Source organism: Hoplias malabaricus, chromosome 17 (assembly GCF_029633855.1).
Source record: "Hoplias malabaricus isolate fHopMal1 chromosome 17, fHopMal1.hap1, whole genome shotgun sequence".
NCBI lineage: Eukaryota > Metazoa > Chordata > Actinopteri > Characiformes > Erythrinidae > Hoplias > Hoplias malabaricus.
In genome coordinates this window covers 6,176,471-6,194,220 of record NC_089816.1, presented here as the reverse complement: position 1 = coordinate 6,194,220, position 17,750 = coordinate 6,176,471, and the positions used below count along the sequence as shown (strand labels likewise).

Genomic DNA, 17,750 nt, shown 5'->3' with positions numbered 1-17,750 from the left:
CCAGACCAGACCAGACCAGACCAGCTGCTCACCTTGTTATTATTATGTAGCATAATGACACTTCATTGGTGATCATTTAAAATTCAATCTATAGTTTGATCAGAGGAGGATGGGTCCCCTTTGTGAGTCTTGGTTCCTCCCAAGGTTTCTTCCTCCAGCCTCGAGGGAGTTTCTCCTTGCCACTGTCGCCTTCGGCTTGCTCGCATTGGGCTTTGATTTAAATGTTCTGTTCTGAAACTGTGAAGCTGTTTTGTGATAACGTCAGATGTAAAAGGCGCTATACAAATACATTTGATTTGATTTGATTTGATTTGATTTGATTGGGTGAGGAGCTCTGTAATCTGGGAGGAGGTACAAGTACAACTGCTGCTCCTTCATATTCACCATTTGAGGTGGTTTGGCCATCTGATTAGGATACCCCACAGGTCCAGCCAACTAGGAGAAGGCCCTGGGGTTGACTCAGAACCTGATGGAGGGGCTATAAGTCAGCTGGCCTGATAACACTTAGGAATCTCCCAGTATGAGCTATAGAAACTGCAGCGGCCAAAGACATACAGGAAATTAATTGAGTGTGTTGGCATTCGGGGAAACCTTAACTTTACAATAATGGATAATCTTACATTCAGGTACACTGAAAGGTTAAAACTTTACAACAGTTCTTTTTCACTTTCAGAACTCTCTTTTTCCTTCAGTCTTACTATTTTTTTCTGCCACACAAGAGAGGTATTTGGTTACTAGGGCAACAAAAACAAAGGATGTAAACTTGCGTAACACGTGGATAAGGCACAGCATGTGGAGGGGATGTTGAAGTTGTTTTGTAAGATTCAGGCTTGCAGATGGATTATTGTGAGTCTAGACTTATCTACAAGCCCTCAGCTGTATGAGGCCATATATTTAAATATGAGAATGAAAGTTACAGTGATGTGTGATCTAATTTTTTCAGGCTATTTCAGTCATTTCTGTGGAAGGAGGAAATGCGTGACTTTGATAACAACCCCAGATAACAAACCCAGGGGTAAAGAAAAAAAAAACACAGCTTCCAATAGTGAGAAAACTAGGTTTATCCCATTATTATATTAACAATTTTAACATTATTTTGCATCCACAACACTCATACATCATTTTAACTGTTTAGTTATAGAAATTGAGTAGTTCATAAGGATTTATAAGTAGTTCTAGTTCTACCCACTCATATGTACTGTTATTTAGAAATCATGAGTCTATAATAGGGGTTCCCAAATGTTTTTTTATGGGTCTTGGAAAAGGTAAGCTTCATATTTCTAAATTATTATATTTCTACTATTATTATATTATATTATATATTATACTATATACTATATTTCTACTATTATCCATTTTATCGGCTCCATACCATATCAATCATCTCTGTCTAAAGAAAAACATGTATCTCCAAAACAGTAACTTTACAACAGCCAATGGAGTCACAGTCCCGCCTACAGGGGGTTGTTTTGCTGCGGCCCTGACAGAAATATTCATTCATTCATTCATTCATTATCTGTAAGTGCTTATCCAGTTCAGGGTCGCGGTGGGTCCAGAGCCTACCTGGAATCATTGGGCGCAAGGCAGGAATACACCCTGGAGGGGGCGCCAGTCCTTCACAGACACACCTACTTTTGAGTCACCAATCCACCTTGTGTTTTTGGAGTGTGGGAGGAAACCGGAGCACCCGGAGGAAACCCACGCGGACACGGGGAGAACACACCAACTCCTCACAGACAGTCACACGGAGCGGGAATCGAACCCACAACCTCCAGGCCCCTGGAGCTGTGTGACTGCGACACTACCTGCTGCGCCGCCACCGCCCTGACAGAAATAGGAAACACTTGGGGGGAACAACAGCGCCACCTAGCGGTAGGTTGTTCGCCTGCTGGCCACATTTGTGAATCAGGCTGCATTTGTATGTGGATCGGGTGAAATGCGAAAGGAAAGTTTCAAAATCCAAAAACCCGCGAGAGGAAATTAACAAAGCGCGGTCAACAATTTATAAATACATTTTAAATTCGAGACTTCGACTTTACAAATATATGCAATTTAAATTTAAACAAATGTATTTATTTTCGCATAAAATTGTGATATATCTATGAAAACCAAAAAGGTGTATTTATGAATTTAATTATGTACAAATTGCAGACTGTGAGACACAGACTGGGATGTATGTATTGGTGAATAATGAAACATATTTGTGACTTGTGTTTAATTTACGGATTAACATTTACGCATTTGTAAAGTATTATGAGACTAATCTCTCTCCATAATAGACCTCCATACACCATAAGTTATTCAAAGCAAAATCACAACAAAAACTTGGCTTTCCAGAAGCCATGCGCCCCTTTTGATTGACCTGCCTAAAAACCAATCAGCGTTTAGAATTAGGTTCCGCAGAGTCAAGCTTCGATCAATGATATTTAGATGTCGTGCATTGCTGCCACGCAGGCACATTTCCGTCAACCAATCAGAGGCGGCGGAGGCGGGTCTAAAGCTGTATACGTAGCTGTAAGTAGAAGTTTACCGCTGTCTTAACTAGCAATATATGAAACTCACATTTAACCTTCTGAATGTTATATTGTACGTCGTTAAAACGGCGCATTTACAGTGATTTTTGTAGGCCGTGTCATCTTTAAAAGCAAGAGGTCAGCTAGTTCTGTGTGTTAATGACCAGATAACAGTGTAGCTTAGCGTTAGCCTGTTAGCTGGAACAGCATCCTTAAGAACAGCATTAGAGAGTCAGCTCCTCTGTTTATGCAGTTTGATTTATATTTAAACTAGGTGTTAATATTATTCAGAACTCTGTTGTATTATTCTGTCTAACCCCAATTATCTCTTTTTGTATAAAGGAATAGTAACGATGGCCCTTCCACAGCATGGACACCGGGCAAGTAAGTATGATAACTTTGCTGTTTATTTAACTGTTATTTTGCTCAGAAAGAACACGATTCTGGAGACCTTATCTGGAATAACCCGATAGAGGTCAGAAATGTAAACGACTCAGTTTTACGTCAGCTGACACGGAAGATGAAAACTCACGACATATAACTTTTTTAGCTGATATATAGCGGTGGACGACTTGGCAAAAATATATCATGATGTAGAGACGTTTACATACTACAAAATTCATGACACTAGGAGGGTCACTTTATAAAGGTGGCATCAGCATTAAAAAAGTGGCTACAGAGTCTCTATACAGTGATTTATATTCAACATTTCACATACAGTATTACATCCAAGTTACTTTTAAGGCAATATGCATTTTAATTTGATTTGTTGAGGTATTTCTCTTCAATGCCATAAATAAATAATATTTTTGAATTTGCCCACTTCTGCTAAGTGTGTTGTTATTCATCTTTGTAAAAATGCATTTCACACAGCAAAACCCAGAGCTCGTGCAGCTCCTCCTTCAGGGGGCCCTCTTCTTTTTGAAGACACCAGTTCTGGGGTGCCCCCCATGAACAGTCAGAATTACTATGAATCAGGTTATAACATGGGAAGTGCATCAGCAGGAAGCCAAGGACCCGCTGGAGTGAACAACCTCTTCACAGATCCCATGGCCAGCGCGGCTATGATGTATGGCTCGTCACTCGCCAACCAAGGAAAGGATATGATGAACAAAGAGGTGGTTTGTTCAAATGATAATGAAAAATGATATAGTTGTTACATATCCCCATGTAATTTAAGTGCTTCGTATTTTGTTGTTTTTTTTTAAATATATAAATGTACTTCAATTAGCTGTGCGTTTCTGTCATCTACAGATCAGTCGGTTCATGTCGGTGAACAAATTGAAGTATTTTTTTGCAGTTGACACTAAATATGTCATGAAGAAACTGATGCTTCTCATGTTCCCTTACACACATCAGGTAGTAATATTAACAGGAAAATATCATTGGAAAGATTTACATCCGTGATCTCATTATAAAGTTATTTTAGATAAAATAGAGTATTTTTATTTAACCAATATTTTTGTTTTTGCAATTAAATAGAAGCAGATATTACATGCTGTCCTCTTATACACCATCTGTTATGCATTACTACAACTCTCTTGCCTTGTTACATGTAGGTTTAGTTTAATATTTACGTACACGATGTACACTGACCTGATAAATGTCAGATAATATTACAGTACAGTAACAACATATCTCCTATTATCTGCTCTGATGTCTTTTAGGACTGGGAAGTCCGTTACCACAGAGACACTCCACTCACCCCTCGGCATGATGTCAATGCTCCAGATCTCTACATACCTAGTAAATAATGTTCATTGTTTATTCAGTACGTACATGTAATGTAATGTAGTTACTTTTCTGATGACCTGAAAGAAGGGTGGTTTGACATGAGTCATCACAGATTTTGAATAAGTGTCATCCGACGGTATGGAACGATGCCAAAGATGCTGTTTGGATTGTTTTTATTTTACCTGAGATAAATGAAAACATTAATATTTCACAGAAGCAAAATCTCAATAACCTTTCTATTAAATATGAAATTAGCGATTTAACAGGACATGCTGTCATAAAATGACCATATAGCTTGGATATTACTATGTCAGGATAACCCGGATTCTCAGAATTATTACATTTCTTAGCATACTCTTGGAACTTGGTTTTAAAAAATATGTTACTGAACTTCTGTTGCTATTAAATGCCAGCACCAGGTACTTAAACTCTAGTTTACCATAAAAGTTCTGTTTTGTCTTGCAGTGGCAGTGTTAGCTTGTGTGAAGCACTATTCATATTTCAGCATGGTGACTTCATAATTGAAAGGAAATATGCACGTTTGCTTTGGAACATTTTTATTTACCATGTTTGTTATGATTTGTTTTTAAATAAAAAAATGAGATTTCCTGTTAGAGATGTGCTTATAAAGACATGACACACAACAGGATTACAACACAACTTCAAATATCTGCAGAACAATAGCATAGATATTTACAGAGCTTTTCTTTTTTTTAATTTTATTTTATTTTTTCAGCGATGGCTTTCATCACCTATATTCTGCTGGCCGGAATGGCTTTAGGAATACAGAAACGGTAAATGATTTTGCATCAACATCAGACAACACAAAAATGACTAGATAAGACATGTCAAACCATAGCTGATATATTTTCATGTGCATAGCTGCCAAAGTCAGTGCTGATGCATGTAGAGAACCAGCATTGTAGCAAAATATATACTTTATTATTTGAGGATGCAGTAAATTGAATCATTTTTTAAAAAGTGGCTTAGCATTCTGCATTCCTGGAGCATAATAATATGTTACTGGAAAATAATTTGTAATGTCTGTCAAATCTAACATTCATCTGACTTTCTTAACTAGAAGTGCTAAATATGTTCAATATGTTTAATGTGTGGAGTTTTACACATATATACATTTATAAAATTATTATTTTTTAAAATATTTATTTTTTTCTTTTTGGGATACAACTGATCTGTTTAGCTACACATTATTGCGTGTCAGAATTGTTTTGTAAGTTCTCTAACTCTGCATTTTTCTGTGGTCTGTCTACATTTATAGGTTCAGTCCTGAGGTTCTGGGTATGTGTGCGAGCACAGCACTGGTTTGGGTCGTCATTGAGGTTCTTGTAATGTTGCTGAGCCTTTATCTGCTCACAGTGCACACAGATCTTTCTACCTTTGACCTTGTAGCTTACAGTGGATACAAATATGTTGGGTATGTTTTATTTTGTCTTTTTTTTTTTCACTTGAGTTTTAGAAAGGTATATAATATTTTAATTGTCATTCTGTGCCATTTGTCTTATATACTGCATGTTTGTATTATATTTTAAGTGAAATGCTTTTGGTTTTTCAGGATGATATTTACTGTCATGTGTGGGTTGATCTTCGGAAATGATGGCTACTATGTCGCTCTAGCCTGGTCTTCTTGTGCACTCATGTTTTTCATAGTAAGTACTGAGTTTGTATATTGATTTGATTTGATATTGACTTGCTCCATGCAAGACATCAAAAGGGTAAAATATATGCCAGTTTATTTAATTTATATTTTATGTATTTATTGAAAATATTCTGTAACATTCTACATCTCTATTTAAAGGTTTTTTGTTTCTTTCTTTGTTTGTTTGTTTTAAACAAATGAACGTAATGCTTCAAAAGGTTTGTTTCAACATTTTACATTGAGGGTTATTTACTTATTTAAAGTAATGTTGCCTTTGATATGCTAAACAGCCTTTCTAAATATAAAGTGCAGTAAAGTCTCGTACATATTTTCGTGGAAAATTTTAAATAAAATGACCTGCAATTAAAATGTTGAACAGATTAGGCTATGTTCACTTTACAAGCCGAATTGAATTTGACGGTCCATATTAATAAATGTAAGTGGCCTGTATCTGTCTTTAAAGTGAACAAATCTGGCTCTAAAACTATCCTTTCACCAATAAACAAAAACATCATATTTATGAGATCACTCATTGTTTTAAAACTGTAAAAATACATGTAAGTAGCTAATGTGTGCATTGTAATTGGTTTGAAAGAATGGCAAATAGATGACAAGCACTAGAACTAGAACGTTATAAAAGCCAGCTGGTTTACTTTTAGTGCTGCAGTGAGAAATCAGCTAAATCCCAAATGTCTTCTTACACACTTTGTAGTGCACATTGTAGGTCATATATTAGTGGTTTCTGCACTCATATAATGCATTGTATGTAGTATAGTGCACTATATTCAGTGCTATTTGGGATGCTGCTCGAGCCTCTTCTCCACTGTTGTTTTCCGCTGCTAGTGCTGGTTGATGTGAACGCGGAAAGGAAATCTGATTGGAACACTCACATTCATGTCACATTCCCACAAATTGGATATGTATCTGATCAAGGGCCACATGTCAAATCAGATGCAAGTCAGTTTTATTTGTCCACACAGACCTGAAAAGATCAGATTTAATTCACATTAGGCCTGGTAATGTGTACATAGCTTTAAAGACAAGCCAACTTATAACTGATGGAAAAATTACAAACATATTACACAGCATTAGTATTTTATAGTTGAAAACTGCAGAAAGTCCATTAAAATTTAGAATGCTATGGATGCCAAGCACAGCTCTCATAAAGGACCAAAACCTATTTGGTGACTAATGCTATCCTGTTGTGGAGAATTGTCAGCCTGCTAAACTTCCGTTCATGCTGATGTTTTTTCAGAATATATAGAAATCTAAATGAGTGTGAATACACTCTGTACACAAACAACCCAGTAATTTGTCTAATATTTGTTTTCAGGTCCGTTCTCTCAAAATGAAGATACTTTCGTCACTGTCCGCTGATTCAATGGGTGCTGGAGCAAGTGCTAAACCCCGATTCCGCTTGTACATTACCGTCGCCTCTGCTGCCTTTCAGCCAATCATCATTTACTGGCTCACTGCTCATTTGGTCAGATGACCAGTAGCAATGTTTCCCATGGAAGAAAAGAACTTTAAAATAACACAGAAAGCAGTGTTGGCGCAAATGTGATCACTCCTTAATTTTTTGCCAATGCTAAAGAAAATGTGGCCTGCCAACAACCATCCTTGATGTGTGCTTGACTTTAAGGTCATACCAGTTGATTCCTTCACACACTTTCATGGAAGGTGGCTGATTATGGTCCAACACATCTGAAAGAATGACAAACATGTTGACCAAAGATTCAGATTTGGATTTTTTTCCTTAAGTGTTATTGACTCCTTTTTCTGCCACTGCCTTCAAAGTCACTGGACAGAAGTTGTTGTATAAAGTTCTGCTTGTGACAGTGTAGAGTGTCACCTTTCTTCTAAGTTGGCACAAATATCAGCTTAATTTTTCCCCAGAGATAAAAATGTGTAGAACATATAAATCTGTGATTTTTATATTTTGAAGTTTGCTCAATAAGCCCAGTGTGACTTTGTGTGGTAAATGGTAATAGTGCTAAACACATTTTTCTGAATCCGTGTCCCTCTTTTCTATTTATCTGTGCATGAACAAAAACACCCTTTTCCTTGTAGTAAAATAAATGGTCTGAATTTTAATTAACTTTCAAATTATGAGTATAGATTTTTTTTTGTTCTCACTTTACACAATTCATTCCCCTCTTAAAATAAAAATATATAAATCCATTGGCTACTTTATGAAGTTTGTAATAATAATCTATTCTCTGTGCTCAGTTTGTCTCATGAGGTCCAGGATGACTTATATACAGGGGTTGGACAATGTGAGTGTGAAGGGTTAATTAGCAGAGGGTAAGAGCACAGTTTTGCTCAAAATACTGCAATGCACACAACATTATGGGTGACACACCAGAGTTCAAAAGAGGACAAACTGTTGGTGCACGTCTTGCTGGCGCATCTGTGACCAAGACAGCAAGTCTTTGTGATGTATCAAGAGCCACGGTATCCAGGGTAATGTCAGCGTACCACCAAGAAGGACGAAACACATCCAACAGGATTCACTGTGGATGCAAGAGGAAGCTGTCTTGGGCTGTGGACAATGTGAAACATGTATTGTTCTCTGATGAGTCCACCTTTACTGTTTTCCACACATCCGGGAGATTTACGTTGTGGAGAAGCCCCAAAGAAGCATACCACCCAGACTGTTGCATGCCCAGAGTGAAGCATGGCGGTGGATCAGTGATGGTTTGGGCTTCCATATCATGGCATTCCCTTGGCCCCAATACTTGTGCTAGATGGGCGCGTCACTGCCAAGGACTACCGAATGGTTCAAACATTGTGTCCTGAAGGTGGTGCCATGTATCGGGACAACAATGCACCAATACACACAGCAAGACTGGTGAAAGATTGGTTTGATGAACATGAAAGTGAAGTTGAACATCTCCCATGGCCTGCACAGTCACCAGATCTAAATATTATTGAGCCACTTTGGGGTGTTTTGGAGGAACGAGTCAGGAAACCTCCTCCTTGGATCACCACCTTAACGTGGTGGAGGGGTTTGCGTGCCTGCGTGAGCCTAGGAGCTATGTTGTCGGGGGCAATAGCCCCTGGTAGGGTCTCCCAAGGCAAATTGGTCCTAGGTGATGGGCCAGACAAAGAGTGATCCATAAAGACATGGATGAATAAGATAACAACGAGGACACAGCCTCCCTTGCCCGGAGCAGGGTTACCGGGGCCTCACCCTGGAGCCAGGCCTGGGGGAGGGGCTCCTTGGCGAGCGCCTGGTGGCCGGACTTTCACCTATGGGGTCCGGCCGGGCTTAGCCCGAAGGAAATACATGGGTCCACTCTCCCATGGGCCCACCACCTGTGGGAGAGGTAGTAATCCGGGTCTGGTGCATTGTGGATCGGGTGGCGGTCGGGGTCGGGGGCCCTGGCGTTCTGATCCTCGGTTACTGAAACTGGCTTTTGGAACATGGAACGTAACCTCTCTGGTGGGAAAAGAGCCTGAGCTGGTGCGCGAGGTTGAGAGGTACCGGCTAGATATAGTTGGGCTCACCTCGACACACAGTATGGGCTCTGGAACCAATCTCCTTGAGAGGGGCTGGATGCTCTTTCACTCTGGAGTTGCCCAGGGTGAGAGGCGTAAGGCAGGTGTGGGCTTACTCATAGCCCCCCAGCTTAGCGCCTGTACGTTGGGGTTTACCCCAGTGGACGAGAGGGTAATTTCCCTGCGCCTTCGGGTTGGGGAAAGGGCTCTGACTGTTGTTTGTGCTTATGCACCGAACAGCAGTTCAGAGTACCATGCCTTCTTGGGGACCCTAGAGGGAGTGCTGGAGAACACTCATTCTGGGGACTCCATTGTTCTGCTGGGGGACTTCAACGCTCACGTGGGTAATGACAGTGAGACCTGGAGGGGCGTGATTGGGAGGAACGGCCCCGCTGATCTGAACCCGAGTGGTGTTCAGTTATTGGATTTCTGTGCTCGTCACAGTTTGTCCATTACGAACACCATGTTCGAACATAAGGGTGTCCACAAGTACACCTGGCATCAGGACACCCTAGGCCGCATTTCGATGATCGACTTTATAGTCGTATCATCTGACCTGCGGCCATATGTTCTGGACACTCGGGTGAAGAGAGGCGCTGAGCTGTCAACTGATCACCACCTTGTGGTGAGTTGGATCAGATGGCGGGGGAGGATGCCGGACAGACCTGGCAGGCCCAAACGTGTGCTGAGGGTTTGCTGGGAACGTTTGGCAGAGGAACCTGTCAGAAAGATCTTCAACTCCCACATCCGGCAGAGCTTCGACTGCATCCCGGGGGAGGCTGGTGACATTGAGTCCGAGTGGGCCATGTTCCGGACCTCCATTGTTGAGGCGGCTGAACGGAGCTGTGGCTGCAAGGTTGTCGGTGCCTGTCGGGGTGGCAATCCCCGCACTCGGTGGTGGACACCCCGGGTGAGGGGGGCTATCAAGCTGAAGAAAGAGTCCTATCAAGCCTGGTTGGCTCAGGGGACTCCGGAGGCAGCCGACAGGTACCGGGGAGCCAAGCGGCTTGCGGCCTCGGCAGTCGCTGAGGCAAAAACTCGGGTGTGGGAGGAGCTTGGTGAGAACATGGAAAACGACTTTCGGTCGGCTCCAAGAAGTTTCTGGCAAACCGTCAGGCGACTCAGGAGGGGAAAGCAGTTTTCCACCAACACTGTATATGGTGGGGGTGGGGAACTGTTGACCTCGACTGGGGACGTCATCAGACGGTGGAAGGAATACTTCGAGGATCTTCTCAATCCCACCAGCACGTCTTCCGCAGAGGAAGCAGAGCTTGGGGACCCCGGGGGGGGCTCGTCTATCACTGGGGCTGAAGTGGCCAAGGTGGTAGGGAAACTCCTTGGCGGTAGGGCCCCGGGGGTGGATGAGGTTCACCCCGGGTTCCTCAAGGCTCTGGATGTTGTGGGGCTGTCCTGGTTGACACGTCTTTGCAACATCGCGTGGACATCGGGGGCAGTGCCTCTGGACTGGCAGACTGGGGTGGTGGTTCCCCTTTTCAAAAAGGGGGATCGGAGGGTGTGTTCCAACTATAGGGGGATCACACTCCTCAGCCTCCCCGGTAAGGTCTATGCGGGGGTACTGGAGAAGAGAGTCCGACTGATAGTTGAACCTCGGATCCAGGAGGAACAATGCGGATTCCGCCCCGGTCGTGGAACACAGGACCAGCTCTTTACCCTCGCTAGGATCCTGGAGGGTGCATGGGAGTTTGCTCAACCAGTCTACATGTGTTTTGTGGATCTGGAGAAGGCATTCGACCGTGTCCCTCGGGGTATTCTGTGGGGGGTGCTCAGGGAGTATGGGGTACTGGGCTCTTTGTTACGAGCTATCCAGTCCCTGTACAAACAGAGCAGGAGTCTGGTTCGTATGGCTGGCAGTAAATCTGACTGGTTTCCAGTCAGAGTTGGACTCCGTCAGGGCTGCCCGTTGTCACCGGTTCTGTTCATAATTTTTATGGACAGAATTTCTCGGCGTAGCCAAGTGGCGGAGGGTGTCCGGTTTGGTGGTCTCAGGATTCCATGTCTGCTTTTTGCAGATGATGTGGTCTTGTTGGCTTCATCGAGCCGGGACCTCCAGCTCTTGCTGGACCAGTTTGCAGCCGAGTGTGAAGCGGTAGGGATGAGGATCAGCACCTCCAAGTCCGAGTCCATGGTACTCAGCCGGAAAAGGGTGGAGTGCTCTCTCCAGGTTGGAAGTGAGATCCTGCCTCAAGTGGAGGAGTTTAAATACCTCGGGGTCTTGTTCACGAGTGAGGGAAAGATGGAGCGTGAGATTGACAGGCGGATCGGTGCAGCGTCAGCAGTAATGCGGGCTCTGTACCGGTCCGTTGTGGTGAAGAGAGAGCTGAGCAGAAAAGCAAAGCTCTCGATTTACCGTTCAATCTACGTCCCAACCCTCACCTATGGTCACGAGCTTTGGGTAGTGACCGAAAGAACGAGATCGCGGGTACAAGCGGCTGAAATGAGTTTTCTCCGCAGGATGTCTGGACTCTCCCTTAGAGACAGGGTTAGGAGCTCGGACATCCGGGAGAGACTCGGAGTGGAGCCGCTGCTCCTCCACGTCGAAAGGAGCCAGCTGAGATGGTTCGGGCATCTGGTTCGGATGCCTCCTGGACGCCTTCCTGGAGAGGTGTTCCGGGCATGTCCAACGGGGAGGAGGCCCCGGGGCAGACCAAGAACACGCTGGAGAGACTATATGTCTCGACTGGCCTGGGAACGCCTCGGTATACCCCCGGAGGAGCTAGAGTCGGTGGCTGGGGAGAGGGAGGTCTGGGTTTCTTTGCTCCGACTGCTTCCCCCGCGACCCGGACCCGGATAAGCGATGGATGGATGGATGGATGGATGGAGTCAGGAAACGTTTTCCTCCACCAGCATCACGTAGAGACCTGGCCACTATCCTGCAAGAAGAATGGCTTCAAATCCCTCTGACCACTGTGCAGGACTTGTGTATGTCATTCCCAAGACAAACTGATGCTGTATTGGCCACAAAAGGAGGCCCTACACCATACTAATAAATTACTGTGATCTAAAACCAGGTGTTTCAGTTTCATTGTCCAACCCCTGTATATGTGTGTGTGTGTGTAAATAAATGAGCTACTGTCTCTGTACAAAATAAAATAAGTTAGCATTTCATTACTTTTTTTAATCCTTCCCTGGTGATTGATAGAATAAATTAAAATGTTTATTTTCAGAATGATTACATGTCCATAATTTAATAAAAACAAAAACAAACAAACAAAAAAACAATGCCATAAAGGGGCACACTACATTTACACCTTCATTCTGTAGGTGTGGCTGTATGAATATGAAATTAGTCTTGACCTCTGTTGCCGGTTACCATTTCGAGAAATGCCTGATGCTTCAAAGAGACACCCTGCAAGAAGATGGGATTGTTTTTTTAAAATTTATTACATAAGAAATCCTGGCTGTAAGAATTTATATTTGCACTATAGTTTACAAACAGAAATGCTCAACAATGACTGTTTATTTCCCTCATGATACTCATTATCAAACAAACAAACAAAAAAAATATATTTACTGGAGGAGCTCTACCGTTTGAAAAATTAAGGGGACTTCCCCTTTAAGAAAGGGTCGCACTTGAGGCGCGCCGCCGGCTGCAAAGCGTCTTTTTGGTTTCCAAGGAAACGTGAGAAAGGACAGGACGGAGAGAGAGAGCGTAATTCGATAAGTGGCACTTATTTGACTGTCATTTTTAACATTTCTCCTGCTTATTGGTACTATATCTTATAGGTTTAGACAAACATTGCTGGCACCTTTTGTACAGACTCCAAGTTATTTGCTGAGGTAAGTTTCTGAAGCTTAGCGCTGTTTAATTCTTGACATGAAAGGCTCAGGAGTGAGGAGCTAATTGTTGTAAATGTAACTTAATATTCTAGCGCCATTTTCTCAGGTGCATGCACCATGTGGCTTCACTTTTACAACTGTGTTTGGATACATGCATTCTCATAGCTTTTTTTTTTTATAATTTTTATTAGGCTAATATTTCTCATTTTTTGGTCTCACCCTCTGTCCCCCAGACTGTGGAGGGTTTTGGTTCACTAACTTGCTCAATTATTGACTAACTTGCTGACTGTTTCTGAGAAGGGATGGATAAAAAAGGTTGCCTTTACTGTGGATTCTGTGAATTTTTCTTAATATGATCCTCTTACTATTATAATTTCATGTGGTAGTCTTATAAACATAAGCATAGGCATACTGTTGTCTTGCGCAGTCCATTAAAACCTAATTATATTTGACTAAACACATGATTTACTTCCTTTGCAGGATTTTAGTGGCTGATTAATTAAAGGGCACTCTGGTCAAAAGATAAATGTAACTATCATATCTATTGCAAGCATGTGCAATAACAAAATAATTTCAAGAACTAGATTTTCCGGTTTCCGGTTTAGGAAAAATCTCCTTAAAAGTGAGCAGAGCTTATGGAAAATGCTTATGGAGATGATCTTGGTTGGAATATGTGCTGAGTGATAGAGAGAGAACATTTAAACATTTCCTTAAATCCCAAACGCAGACTGTATTACCTGACAAACATGCTCTTTTTTTTTTTTTTTTTTTGCCTCTTTAAGCTTTTTCTTTTTTTCCCCCCTAACAGGCCAGCGTCTGAATGTGTGTTCCTGTGTCCCTGAGTTTGGTGAGAGATGGAGAACAACACAAACACACTGCCATCTTCTTCCCCTCTACATTCACCAACAAATCCCTCCAAAGCACTTTCTCTGTCTCCATCTCTTTCTCTGCCCTCAGCTACTGCCCATGTCTCACTCCCTCTCTCACCTCCAGCTCCGTCTGTGTCTCCCTCCCTGTTGCCCCATCAGTCCTCTGGAGGGTTTAACCCACACTGCCTCAGCCCCTCAACACTGTCTGATCAGGATGACCTAACCTGCCTCAACTGGCTGCATGAAAGGAACCTGCTATCTCTGCAGCCTTTGCCTAAAATGCCCAAACTGCCTTGTTTAGAGACACTGGACCCACTTCCCTATCCCAAACTACCTCCTTCCCCTGCCAAGCCTCCATTTTCTTTCAGCAGTCTCATCTTCATGGCGATTGAAGACTCCCCAGATAAAAGGCTTCCTGTGAAAAGCATCTACGAGTGGATCGTCAATAACTTCCCCTACTACAGTACAGCTCCGAGTGGTTGGAGAAACTCAGTCAGACACAACCTCTCCTTGAGCAAAAGCTTTAGGAGGATACACAGAGACAAGAGTCAAGTGCGTCTGCTTCAATTTCAAGTTTAGTTCAGCTTGCTTGTTGAATTAATAATGCACGTCTGTTAAAATTGTCTTAATCATAAATCTGTGTCTTTCAATCTTAGTCGGTTGGAAAGGGCTCACTGTGGTGCGTTTGCCCAGAATATCGACCAACTCTTTTGGAGGTGCTTAAAAAAACTCATTATTGCCACAGCAACAACAGCAATTTGCTGAACAATCGTGCATTGTGAGTATACATTAGCTATATTTTAAATACTACTCTATTGAATACATGCAAAATATTGTCAGAGTAAGCATGAATGATTGTGCTTCATTACATTGTACTTGTCTCATGACTGTTTGTCTCTGGAACAGGTTGGAGGCAGCTACATATGGACAGATTGCTGTAGGAGACACTGCAGAAGTTTCAGGTTAGATATTTCTGATGAATAATAACCAGTAGAAACTAAAGTGAATTTGCCAGTATAGCAAAATGTTTATAGGTAGTGTTTTTTTTTACCTTTACTTCGCTGGCCTTCGCTTTTCCACTTTTTACAAATCTGGTGTTTGTGTGCTGTTGCCTTGACAACAACCTGGCATTACCGTGGCAACCTATAGCCACAATGACATGATGGCCAGCCTCTTTATGTCTGTCTTTTTTAGCACATCGCTTATGTAAAGTGTATTTTAAACCCTGTGTCTGTGTGTGCATTCCTCTTTCATGCCACCATTACACTATAGAAACAGCTGGCTGCACTGAGACTGATACTTCTGGAAAGCGGCTTTTCATGGCCTTTCATCTTTATTCAGGCTTGACGTAATCTAAGAAAAAAGTGAATGTGAGAGGAGCATTTGTTGCAGTTCTGGTGCAGATGTATAAATCTTCTGCTCTCTTATTTTACAGACTTGGATTCAAATAACCCAACTCCATCCTCAAACCCGCCATGTTCTTTGATCCCTGACCACGAGGAGCTGGTTGCCATAGAGTCTATAGAGCTCACAGAGGAAAGCTGCGAGGAGAAAGACCCACTCGCTGACAGTGGCTACATTGAGTTCCACTATTATCAGTGTCAGCAATACCAGTACTTAGTCCTACCAGGAGATTCAGAGCTAGATTTGGAAACTGTTGAGATACTACAACTTGATGCTGAGGCCCAAGAAGCAGCAGGATCTCTGCTAGACCTGGCAGGAGGAAGTCACTGATGCTGTGCTGTAAGATAAGTACAAACATCTTGATGCAGAGATCATAGACACAGTCATCCTGTAATTTCCATTGCTTGACGTACTACTTTTCTAAGTAAACTGCCTGAAATGTTTAAATACCTGACAGATGTTTGGACATGCCATGGGAGGGTTTCCTTATTTTTTTACTCTTATCCAGTTTATAACAATAATGAAGATATTAAAATTATAAAGCAACACAAAATATTCTGCGGAGACCAAAAAGTGTTTATTAATGATACTTTTTAAGAAGTAGGCACCTTTGCCTGGATGAAGTTTTATTTTCAGCATGAAACATAAAGCCACTGATGTATTATTTTGGAAATTATTTCACACATATCTGTCAGTTTTACTGGTTGTATTTATCTTTGAAACACATGTCATTTGAATTTAAGCGCAAGCCTATTGATCAAAATATTATTGCAAAATTGTTTATACTTTTTTTCCCGGTAGCATATATGCTATTGATTGATGGTATGCACTACATCTGCAGTTGTAACCAAATAAAAATGGGATGTTTCTAATACCATTAGAATTAGGAGAATTCATGTATTTGACTGTACTGTGTGTGTAGGCAGCATGCCCACTTGCACAAATGGAAAATAAAAAGGAGACCAAAATTCCTTTTAGAGGACTCAAGACTGACAGAGAGAGCAAGCTGTTATATACAGTACAATTAAATGTGCAAAAATACAGCAATATTCTATATTTTGTCAGACTAACAATTAAGGAACAACTGTAGTATACTAGTCCTGCTGCCCCTAAACTGCAGCACACTAGCTTAGTACACATTCATAATGTTTTTATTAAGCAGACAGATGCATAGTTTTGCATTGTTCTGACTGGACCACCCACTTTTAAAAGAGCACTGATTATTTTCGACAGCATAGTGCACTTCCAAGGTCAAGTTCATCAATATAATTTTAAAATATGGATTCTGATTCGTAATTATGGATGGTAAACACCATGCACATAATGTTTTATATTCACAGGTTGTTTTTGAAACTGCCATTGGTTCCACATCTTGTTTAATATGTGCATAGAACATGTAACGTCTTAGTTTCTTGCTGATTATTAACATGGTGCAGGTAAAATATTTCCTAACATTTTTTCAAAGTGCACCATATTCTTTCTGTTTGTTTGAATCAACTGCTTAAAAGTGTGTTCAGCAGTTTGAATAGAATTGCCCCCACTGTGTGTATATGTTATGAATGCACTTGGCAATAAAATTCTGAAGTGAAAACTACTTGTTTAATTTTGCAAGTGTGCATTTTAAAAGCTCTTCTTAACATACTATGCCCCCGCTTTTCTTTCTTACAAGACTGTGTGTGCAGCTTATTTTTGCAAAACTGTTCATTTCTTCCATGAATGACTCATTGTGGCATGCACACAGACACTCCCTAAGGGCTGGCAGATCTTTATAAGTAATAATAAAAAACACTGTTTACTCATACTTTTTCACTCTAACTTGCACCTTAAGCTTTTTGAACAGACAGAAAAACTATACAGCCATTAAAACCTACAAAAAATGTCCTATAGAGTAAAGCAAAGACTTGGCTATGTTATGTACTGCTCCAGAGACATGGCTATACTTACTCTGAAATGTGTACAGTCTGTAGTCATGTGTCTTTCGCAAATGAATCACTTGTGTCGGTTCTTTTGGATGGAGGACGATTCGCACTAAAGAGCGCATTTTAAACTAATGTAAAACAATATAGAGCTTGTGAAACTGGCTGAAACATAATCATTCTTGTCTGGTTTGTTGTAAAACCTTCTGCAGCTCCCAGAATTACATCTAATTTAAAAATATAAAATATAAAACTGATAAAACTTCTACAAATGTTATTGTATGTATTTCTGTGTTTTTGTCGTTCTCTATTGAAATTTGCAGTTTGCCTCGTTTAATTATTTTGTGTGTTTTTTTAA

The 17,750-nt window shown here is 41.4% G+C and overlaps 2 protein-coding genes across 3 annotated transcripts; both read left to right on the top strand.

The window, feature by feature from the left end:
* The first annotated feature begins 2,455 nt into the window (after positions 1–2,455).
* yif1a (Yip1 interacting factor homolog A (S. cerevisiae)) lies at positions 2,456–8,054 on the top strand. Of its 2 annotated transcripts, none has more exons than XM_066649234.1 (9): positions 2,456–2,514; positions 2,856–2,897; positions 3,387–3,631; positions 3,768–3,872; positions 4,181–4,259; positions 4,984–5,041; positions 5,527–5,682; positions 5,821–5,914; positions 7,238–8,053. In XM_066649234.1, the coding sequence occupies exons 2-9, from the start codon at positions 2,867–2,869 to the stop codon at positions 7,394–7,396; spliced, it is 927 nt and encodes a 308-aa protein (XP_066505331.1). In that variant the 5' UTR covers positions 2,456–2,514; positions 2,856–2,866; the 3' UTR covers positions 7,397–8,053. The 2 variants fall into 2 exon arrangements, with proteins under 2 accessions (XP_066505331.1, XP_066505332.1); XM_066649235.1 differs by lacking the exon at positions 2,456–2,514 and adding an exon at positions 2,540–2,651 and having other exon boundaries at positions 7,238–8,054.
* Positions 8,055–13,064: 5,010 nt separating this feature from the next.
* On the top strand, positions 13,065–17,161 carry si:ch211-145o7.3 (forkhead box protein N2). Its single transcript, XM_066649919.1, has 5 exons — positions 13,065–13,203; positions 14,012–14,624; positions 14,729–14,850; positions 14,979–15,034; positions 15,508–17,161. Exons 2-5 carry the CDS (start codon positions 14,058–14,060, stop codon positions 15,804–15,806), a joined length of 1,044 nt encoding a protein of 347 aa, XP_066506016.1. The 5' UTR covers positions 13,065–13,203; positions 14,012–14,057; the 3' UTR covers positions 15,807–17,161.
* Positions 17,162–17,750: the final 589 nt, after the last annotated feature.

Excerpts from the sequence above, each read along its gene's own strand:
- yif1a (XM_066649235.1), top strand. The coding sequence starts at position 2,867 with ATGGCCCTTCCACAGCATGGACACCGGGCAA. Across the intron at positions 2,898-3,386 it reads ACAGCATGGACACCGGGCAA|CAAAACCCAGAGCTCGTGCA; the intron begins GTAAGTATGATA and ends CATTTCACACAG. Across the intron at positions 5,042-5,526 it reads GCTTTAGGAATACAGAAACG|GTTCAGTCCTGAGGTTCTGG; the intron begins GTAAATGATTTT and ends CTACATTTATAG.
- si:ch211-145o7.3 (XM_066649919.1), top strand. The coding sequence starts at position 14,058 with ATGGAGAACAACACAAACACACTGCCATCTTCTTCCCCTCTACATTCA. Across the intron at positions 14,625-14,728 it reads TACACAGAGACAAGAGTCAA|TCGGTTGGAAAGGGCTCACT; the intron begins GTGCGTCTGCTT and ends TTTCAATCTTAG. Across the intron at positions 15,035-15,507 it reads AGACACTGCAGAAGTTTCAG|ACTTGGATTCAAATAACCCA; the intron begins GTTAGATATTTC and ends CTTATTTTACAG.